Here is a 9,543-nt window from a genome sequence, read left to right on the forward strand (position 1 = left end):
GGTACTGGGGATTGAACTCAGGACTTTGTGTTTGCCAGGCAGGTACAGTGCCACTGAGCTACATCCCTGCCACAGCCTGTGTGGCAAAGGTCTGAGGTCTGAGTAGGGTGACAGAAGATACAGAAAACAAAAGAGAATTAAAGTGGAACTGGGTGGGGCCTCCTTGCCTGCTGAGCAGAGAAGAACACCACAGCCTGCACGTTACTTTATTTAAGGGATGGGGAGGGAAGTACAAACAAGGAGATTGGGCAGGGTGTCCTTGGTAATTTTTTTTTTTTACCTGAGGCCAGACTTTATTGGGGAAAGTGTTGCTGGGCTACCTCGAACAATAGTGAGAGAGGGCGAGTCTAACTGGTGTGAGGTTTTTATAGGGTGGTGCAGTGGGGAAAGTATCTTGAGAGTTGAGCCATGGGACACTGGTTGATTGGAAGGGAAGGATCACGTGGGTAGCAGGGTGGAGCAACAAGTTAGGTTTTGCTTCTCCAGAGAGCGCAGGTTTCACACAAACACACACACACACACACACACACCCGCCCGCCCACCAATTGGCACATTTCCGTGAGTGGGAACAATTTTAGGAACAGGAGCCAGTTTAGAATATAGGACCCTTTGGGCCATTTTGTCTGGTAGCCAGCCTTGACAAGTTTGCTAACCATCTGGTTGGTAAAGGCCTGCATGCATTTCTATAAGGAAATTTGAAAACTGCAAAACAGACAAGGTCCGAAAAGCAGGATTATGCAGAAGATGATGAGGGATCCTAGGAAAGGAAGGAGCCAGGGGAGCTATTGGTCAGAGTATCCTGATAGTGGTTGTAACCTGTCTAGATCTTGACTGAGCTTTTTTTGTGCATTAAGTTCTTTTACCTTGTCGCCTATGATTCCTGACTGATTTACAAAGTAGCAGCATTCTTCTCCCAGTAAGAGACAGGTCCCCTCTCTTTCTGCTGTGATTATGTCCAGAGCATGCTCACGGCTGCCTGTGAATTGATCTGCGATTGTAGGGTGACCAAGGAGTCTGCCACCTTTTTATATCTTCATTTAGCTCCTGAGATAGGAAGTAATAGATATGTGTTGTTGAAATTCCCTTGAACCCTGTGTCTATTCCTGCCACAACTCCGGGTCCCATTAGGAATGGGAATATGGGAAGGGCATGCTTGTAAAGATGGTGGATATTGGTTAAAAAAATGTCTAGCACATTTGTTGTTATTATCTGATCACTTTGAATTTGGTGGCATATAGGCAAGAATAAGGAAATTAGAGCATGAAACATCTAAGCATGAAGGCATGAAGCACTAAAATGAAAGGGGAGGTTGGGGAGAAAGCCACACTTAGATACTGAAATAGTGAGTGATGATAACCTGTGGGCTCTTAGATTCTTTCATTGGTAAAGATTATTTATAAGTCTGATACTTTGTCATAAGTCCCTCTAGTCTTAGCTATAAGAAGATAACAGGTAATTTGAAGAACATATCTCAAACAAGAACAAATTTTCTGAGCAGCTGCTTTTTGGGGGGGTGGTTTTTTGAGACAGGGTCTCACTATGTAGTTCATACTGCTCTATTTAAAACTCTAGCTGAGCTCTTATAGATTTTACCATACTTTTTCCATAATCATGGTCAGCTACTTGTACAGCTGGAAACTGCCAGAAGGGGCCAGTGACTGGAGCCCCTTTTTATACCTAGCTTTATTACTATGGCATTATTTTATACCTCTTTTTGTTGTTCTTTTATGCTGGGTGTTTAAGACCAAGTTAAAGTGAAACCTGTGTCAGTCAATATGAACCTCTTGCTGTCTGTCAAGGTCAGTTAAGTCTCTGCAGGCATTAAGTCTCTGTAGTTAAGTCTCTGCATGGAGCCTTTCAGCACCTCTTTTTTTCAGCTGTCAGGATGGGTCAAGGCCTTGCTTGACCATGTTGCTTTCAGTGAAAGCATGGGAGATTTTTCTCTCTCTGTGACCCCCTTTGGCACATGGAACATTTGTCCTATGGTGTCCAGCAATTTCCCTGCTCAGGAGGTTGGGTGACTTACCAAAGATGTAGGATCCTATAGAAAAGGCTCCCTCATGTCCTGGATTCTTTGTTGACCTTGAGGGGCTAGGCCAAAATATCTGCAGTCTTCTTAGCCCGGTTACCTTTCTAGTTTTTGTCTCCAAACTTTAGTTGTTGAACACCCAGAAGATAAGATTAGTGACAGTAGTGCAGTAGGAGCAGTGAGCTTAACTATTATAATTTTACCTGGATAGCAAGCATTTTGAAATATATAGAGGACTATTATTTTTATTAATCATGATTGTTCTACTAGTTGATTTCATATAGAGTATTAATGGAAAAACTTTGAATCAGGAGCCACCACAATAATAATAATATTTTAGCATGATAATCATGATATTATCTTTGTAACAAACTTATGTGTCTTAGCATAAAATAGCCATTATTAAATGCACTCACTCCCCACAAAAACATATAAAAGACTTACACAAATTGTTATCTTTTTTGTTTGTTTTTTTTGTTTTTTGAGACAGGGTCTCACTATGTAGTTGAAACTGACCTGGAACTCGCTATGTAGCCCAGGCTGGTCTTGAACTTACAGCAATCCTCCTACCTTGGACTCCAGAGTGCTGGGATTACAGGTGTGCACCACTACTCCCGGCTTGAGCAGCTGCTTCTTATACATCAAGGGGAGTCCCATCATCCAGCCATCTCTCCAAACCTAAAAGTTTTTATTTAATTATCTTGACAATTTCCTTTTTTATATAATCTGTAAAACAGATTATAACAATTAATTTGTAACCACTAAAATATATATATATATTTTTTTTTCAAGATTTGTCATGTAAAAGTACACGATCCCAATGATGAGTGTAACTGTACTGTATACTTAAAAAGTACCAATAAAGCTGGGCATGGTGGTGCACACCTGTAATCCCAGTGCTCAGGAGGCTGAAGCAGGAGGATTGCTGTGAGTTCGAGACCAGCCTGGGCTACATAGCGAGTTCCAGGGTAGTCTCAACTACATAGTGAGACCCTGTGTAAAAAAAAACGAAAAAAAAAGTACCAATAAACTCAGTAAGATAAAAATATAAATATATATACTTTTTTATTTATAGAATGTAGACAGCAATATGCATTACAATCAGAATTAAGCTTTGACATTTTGGTCAGCTAGCTACCTGGGAGAAAAGGAAGGCATGCCTTTTGTAACATTTATAAAAAATAAAATTGGACAAATACAAACCAATGGACAGACACAGGCAAACATGAGATAATTTATGAAACTAGAGTGCACTCAAATATATTTGGCCAATTGAATTATAACATCTGATTTAATTAAGACTAGTCAAAACTTATAGGACAGTTAACAGAGATCTTGTAATTAGAATTGGAATAAATGCGCTTTAAACAGCATAATCTTATGTTATAGTTATTGTCTGAAGTCTGTAAGCAGAAAATGGAGAAGTCAAGTTAATCCTATAATTACAATTCAAGAATTTGTAATGTAAACGAAATGTTTTAAATACATCATTTCAACATCTGGAAACCAAACACCAGTTAAACATCAATTTAAATTGGACACGGAAGGTGTATTTGTCAATTAGCTGAAATTTATAATCTGATTTTTGATTTTCTTTTACGTTTCCCTTGCTCAGCAGGACATCGCAGCTGATTTTAATGTGGAGCAAGCAGTCTGTATGAGGCATTTGATCTTTGAGCTCCACTCTTAAGTGTTACATTTTCTTTGAATTGTTTTAAAACCTTTTATTTTCCTATATTTATGTAGAAAACAATAATGCCCCATGAAACTTTTTGGTAATGTAGCCTGCCAAACAAGATGTTGATATGTAAATAGGCAGGGCCAAGAGAGGATTTTACTTTGTTTGGTAGAGTCTTGCTTCTCTCTGTTCTCGGGGAAGATGGGGGGCAAGCTGGCAGAGCAGTGGGTGTAGGCACCTTGCAAGTCTCACTTATCTTCGCAGCCTTCTGTGTAATGTGGAGAGGAAGCGGGTTGGCACTGCCGCTGAGGTGGCTGGGGTGTTCAATCACTCTCCTGTTGTGAGGGGCTGGAGCAGCTGGGAGAGTGACAGAGAGTGGATGTGGTGAAGTAGGGCCTGGCAGCTTTGGGCTCCCGGGATCGCTGTGGGGAGGAAGCCTGTGAGGAGGGAGCTTATGATGGCACTGAGGAAGTGTGGAGGTGGGGTTGTAGAATGGAGGCAGAGAGAGGGGAGTGATCTGCTGGGTTGAAGGCAGACATGTCGGGCTCTGGGCAGGGATGGGGCGTCGTGTGTGATGCGGCGTGGGCAAGGAGAACCCGAGAGGTGGTGCAAGATGGACAGAGGGAGGGACGGCTATGAAAGTCTGCACATGGGGGACTTCAGACCATTTGCCTTTAAGTTGACAAAAGTTGCAAAGATTCTGTAAAATGTTTGGGTTGAATGTTCTACTTTCTGGTCAGTGGTAATCATTGTTTAATTTATATTGGGGCCTGATTGCAGTAAAAGAATACGGCACTGGGACTTGATGTCACCTGTGAGCCCACGAATTTCGAGAGTAACTAGCACATATCCCAGTGATGTTGACTGGGGAGATTTGGATTGTGTAACCCCCATGTCGAGGAGGGGCCAGTTGTGGAGGGTGAGTACCAGATAGCTTCCGAGAAGGGCAAAAGGGAGGAGCATCCTTGTCCCCCTTGGTCTCTGGGGAGAAGGAGAGGAGCCGGGCCAATGAGGCGTCCCCCAGGGGTGGCGGTCCTGGCCATGGGCCGAGGAGTCCATCTGACCTAGTGCTAGGATTTCTGAGAGAGAGGACAGGACCCGAGAGAGAGGCTGATCAAGTACTCACCCAGAGATTAGCGACTGGTGTGGATGCGGGGTATCAGCAATGGCGAAGGTGAAGGACCCTGGTCAAGTGCTCATCTGGTAGGGTCTGGGAGGGACAGGAGGCCAATCAACCCCTACCAGCAGGGGATTGTGGTGAAATCCCAATCTCAGCCTTCCCGAGTTTTGGTACCAGAATGAAAGAATGAGCAGAAACAGGAGCACCCAAGGCAAGGCTTTCCGGGGGAAAGAGCTGCCAGGCTACCTAGAGCGGTAATTTGTTGTTGCAATACATTCTCAGACTAGCCGACTGACTGATAAGGCTGGTGGGAACAGGGATGTGCAAGCTTGCTGTTCCTAGGACAGTGTCAACTGGGACTGTGATAAATGGAGGACAAGGAACATTTCCTTGCACTCCGGGCTTTCTGTTTTGGCAGGGTTAATCGGGGCACAAAGGGAGGGAAGTCACGAAGTGCAGGAGGCAGGCAAGACGCCTCCGATCGTGACCTGATGCTGAGCCGGCTCCTGATACCTTCCCAGCCAGGCCTTTGGATATTTTCTAGTGTGAGAAAGAGACAAGTAAAATCATCCTTCCTATACTTCCTCCTCCCATCTACCATCAGATTCTCCAGAAATCTCGAATTGGGCTGTTTTGTCTCTGCTCATTCACATCACAACCATTTCTGCCTGGACTTCTTTAGGGTCTCCTGACTCATTTCAGTGTTGCTTTCATTTTTGTTCTCCAACATCCCTTCGCTATGCAGCAGCCAGAGGGATTTTGTAAACCTCAATTCTAAGCTGGAGTTACTTTGCCCCTCCCCCCATGCTTTTAGAATACAATCTAGGCACCAGTCTGGCCTGTGGAGCCCTGCGGGGACTATCTTTGCCTTGACCTGAATTTCTTGACATCCCTGTCGTCTTTCCCACTGGAAATGCTCTTTCCTAATATAGTCTAACTGCTTCCATGTTCTGCAGTAATGGATACTTTCTTAGGCCCTCTGATTACTCCATCCAAAATAATCTTTGTGTTGGGTCTGGTGGTCCATGCTAGTATTCCCAGCACTTAGGAGGGAGGCTAAGGCAGGTGGATTTCTGTGAGTTTGAGGTCAGCCTGAACTACATAGTGAGACCCTGTTTAAAACAAAACAAAATCATCTGTGTTAGTTATTTGGCTTTGTCTAGAAGAAAAACAAACTTCTCATACTTTTATGGTTGTTTTGTATCTTGGAAGTGAGGTATCTGTGGAAGTTAGGAAACTGGGATGTTTGAATTTCAAAGAGTTGCAAGGTCCTAGGTCCCTGAGAAAGACATTCCTAGGTCAAAGACTTACCCAGTCTGCAAAAAAGTTTACATTCATTTCAAAGAAAAGAGGAAGTACATATGATTATTTCTGAAGTAAATGCTTAGGGAATGAAGTACATTCCCTTATTTCCAACAGGAAGAACTGAACATTGTATCCTTATTTTGTATTTGTCATCATACCCTCAAGTCTCTCATTTGTCCAGTTTATCTAGGTAAGAGCCAGGACCTGAAAGGGGGTTCGCGTGCCCTTTCGGGTGCCCCTTCCGAATTAGGCCACTCATGCACCGAGAGGCAGGAGATCTTTATTGTAGGGAGGCGAGCAGGAGGCAGGAAGGCAGAGAGAGAGAGATAGAGATAGAGAGAGAGAGAGAGAGAGAGAGAGAGAGAGGAGGAGAGAGAAGGAGGAGGAGGAGGAAGAAGCAGAAGGAGAGAGAGAAAACAAAGAAAGGAAGGTCCTTTTATCAGTTTTGGGGTGGGCTATTGCTTATTTATGAGGAGTGAGTTACTTTTAACCTATCGCAGGCCAGATTGCTTTTATGGGCCCAGTCCTGCAGACACAGGTTTCAACTTTCCTGGACCACTGTGGCCTTGTGGGGGAGGGAAACCAGAGATAAGGGCACGAGGTCATTTTAGGAGCCAAGATGTACCAGGAGAATGCAGCCTGTGAGGCGGCGTCACAGCATACTTTAACATGATCAATTCCCTAACAGGACCTTCTTTAAGATGCTGTGCATTCACAGCACCCAGGGCAGTGCCTCATGGCATTTGTATCTAGCAAATAGTAAGTGAATGAATTAAAAGACATACTGATTTGACCCGACTTAATATTTCTTGACTGACTCTGAAGGGTATCAATGAAGATCAATAGCTTGGAAAATGCTTCTGTAATGTTCAGAACTAATGTTAGTACCTGGAGTACTAACTCCAGGTAGTGGCTGTGCCTTTGTACCAGGCACATTATCTCCTCTAGTCCCACGTAGACAGGGAAGCTGAGGTTCAGCTTGCCACCCAGCTGGCCTATGCCATAGCCCAGATAGAACTCTAACTTCAAAGTGGATTTCTTTACTAGCTAAAAGTTGCCCCACACAAAAAAGGAAAAATTCCACACACACACACACAAAACAAAAATAAAAGTTGTCAACATTAGATTTATTTATATACAACAAAAAAACCAAAGTATGGTGCTTATCCTACCCTACCTTCCCCAAGGGTAGAAAAAAGCAGTGAGAGCAGAGACATCTAAACTGAAGTGTAGCCTGAGCACAGTGGTACATACCTAGAGTCTCAGCTACTCAGGGGGTTGAGGCAGGAGGATCGCTTGAGCCCAGGAATCAGAATCTGTTGTGATTCTGCCTTTCAGCTTTTTATTTACAGGGATTTAAAATTCTCTGGGGGACAAGTTAAAACTCAGCAATAGAGCACTTGCCTATCTTGTGAGGCACTGGGTTTGATTCTCAAAAGCAAGAAAATAGTTGTAAAATTTTTATGAAGATATGAATAGTGATTCATTGGTGATATCTCAGAAGTGGTTGAAGTACCTGAAATTTTCACTTTTGTGTTTGATCTGTAGCTCTCTTATTTCTCCCTCTGATTATGAAGCACATTCTCCTTATGGAGAAACACTGCATTTTTGTTCTTATCTGTTACTTTGTGCTCTTTTGTATAAGTACTAATTATTAAAAGCCTGGGTTTCCCCCATATGTAGATACTATTATTTTAACTTACTGGATTTTTTTCCTGATTACACAAGGAACATTTTCCTCTGAAGCATATTTTTGAAAATGTTTTAAAAAAATAATTTATGCTGCTTGTGGTGGTATGCCTGTAATTCCAGTTACTTAGGAGAATGAGGCAGGAGAATCTCTAGTTTGAGGCCAGCTTCTGCAACTTATTGAGACCCTGTCCAAAATAAAAAAAGGGTGGGTATGTAGTTCAGTAGCTTATATGCCTAAAGCCCTGCCATTGATTCCTAGCAGTGAAAAAAATTTTTATGACATTTTTTTTTAAAAGAACTGAGAATTGAATTCAGGATCTGCCACTGACCTGTGTCCCTAGCGCTTCACTTTTTAATTTTTTGAGACAGATCTCACTACCTTATTCCTACTTCTGCCCTCTAGCATCTTAGACTGTAGGTGTGTACATTGTGCCTGGCTAGCATGAGTTTTTTAATTGAAAAGTAATGTTTTGTTGATTATATGGACTCACTGGGCTTTTGTGGGCCTGATTTATTCTGAATGTGACTCACACACATGTATCTCATTTCCTAGGTCCAGAAGCTGCTCTGCATGTGTCCTGTAGATTTCCATGGGATCTTCCAACTAGATGAAAGACGAAGAGATGCAGTTATAGCATTGGGCATTTTTCTCATTGAATCTGATCTTCAAGTAAAGCTTTTACTGAATTTAATTTCTGCATTGTAAAGGTGGTGGGAGAATTTTAATTTATCCCTGCTTATATTTGCCTAATGCAATACTAGAAGAAAGCATCCCAACCTAATCACAGTGGTTTAAGGTAGAGGTTGAAGCAGGTACATGAAAGATGGGAGTGAGACATCTTAATGTATACTTTCCTGGGAATTTTTAAAACTGTGAATATCTTATATTGTAAAAATAATAAAATTTCCTTGTTTTGTTTTTACCAAAAAATAAGTTAAACTTCTTTAAGAAGTAATTGTGTGCCTCCCACTTCCCCCCAGAATAAGCTTGGTTTTCAATTCCTGGTAAAATGCTCATCAGACTCATGGATACTGTTGTTTTACACAAACTGACAAAATTTCTTGAAATAATTTTGACACAGCACTACATTTTGTAGAACACAGAGAAATAAGTTTCAGAGTGTAATGTCACTGTGACTTTTTTGTAGGGATTTAAAAAGCAGCCTTACCGGATATGGTGGCACATATTTATAATCCTAGTATTCTGGGGGGCAGGAGGCTTGCAAGTTTGAGCCCAACCTGGGCAAATTCGAAATTCATTGAGACAGTGTCTCAAAATAAAAGCACAAAGGCTGGAGATATAGATTTCTGTGAAAGCCCTAGGTTCAATCCTTAGTACCAACTAACCAACAAACAACAACAAACCTCTCAAAATGGCCTTGAAGCTGCAGCCAGCACTGAGCAGGAAATTTGAGATCTTGTAGAAAATATGACCATTATTTTGTTTTTATATTTAGCGGAATTAATTGAACCAAGTGATTGATCATTGGGTGTAGAATCTTTTATTTACCTTTTTTTGTCATCAACAGGCACCATTTAAACATTTTGAAAGGGTTTTGCTAGTGCACATTAATATTTTTGAGGGACCAGGGATTTAGATCAGTGATTTTTGCCTTCTGCCTTGCAAGCGCAAGGTCCTGAGTTTGATCCCCAGGACCACCCCCCAATTTTTTTTTTTTTTTTTTTTTTTTTTTTTTTTTTTTTTTTTTTTTTTTTTTT

The 9,543-nt window shown here is 41.9% G+C and overlaps 1 protein-coding gene across 3 annotated transcripts in view; it reads left to right on the top strand.

The window, feature by feature from the left end:
• The window catches only part of Pi4ka (phosphatidylinositol 4-kinase alpha), a 149,265-nt gene that overhangs the window by 22,834 nt on the left and 116,888 nt on the right, over positions 1-9,543 (top strand). For 2 of the 3 annotated variants that reach the window (XM_033758643.1, XM_033758640.1), the window contains exon 2: positions 8,378-8,494. In XM_033758643.1, the coding sequence (XP_033614534.1) occupies positions 8,396-8,494 (99 nt within the window). In that variant the 5' untranslated portion in view covers positions 8,378-8,395. Of the gene's footprint in view, positions 1-8,377; positions 8,495-9,543 lie in introns of those variants that run through there. The other variant, XM_033758641.1, reaches the window with a different exon arrangement.

The sequence above is a fragment of the Fukomys damarensis genome, unplaced genomic scaffold, assembly GCF_012274545.1.
Source record: "Fukomys damarensis isolate Sample0158 unplaced genomic scaffold, DMR_v1.0_HiC HiC_scaffold_34, whole genome shotgun sequence".
Taxonomy (NCBI): Eukaryota; Metazoa; Chordata; class Mammalia; order Rodentia; family Bathyergidae; genus Fukomys; species Fukomys damarensis.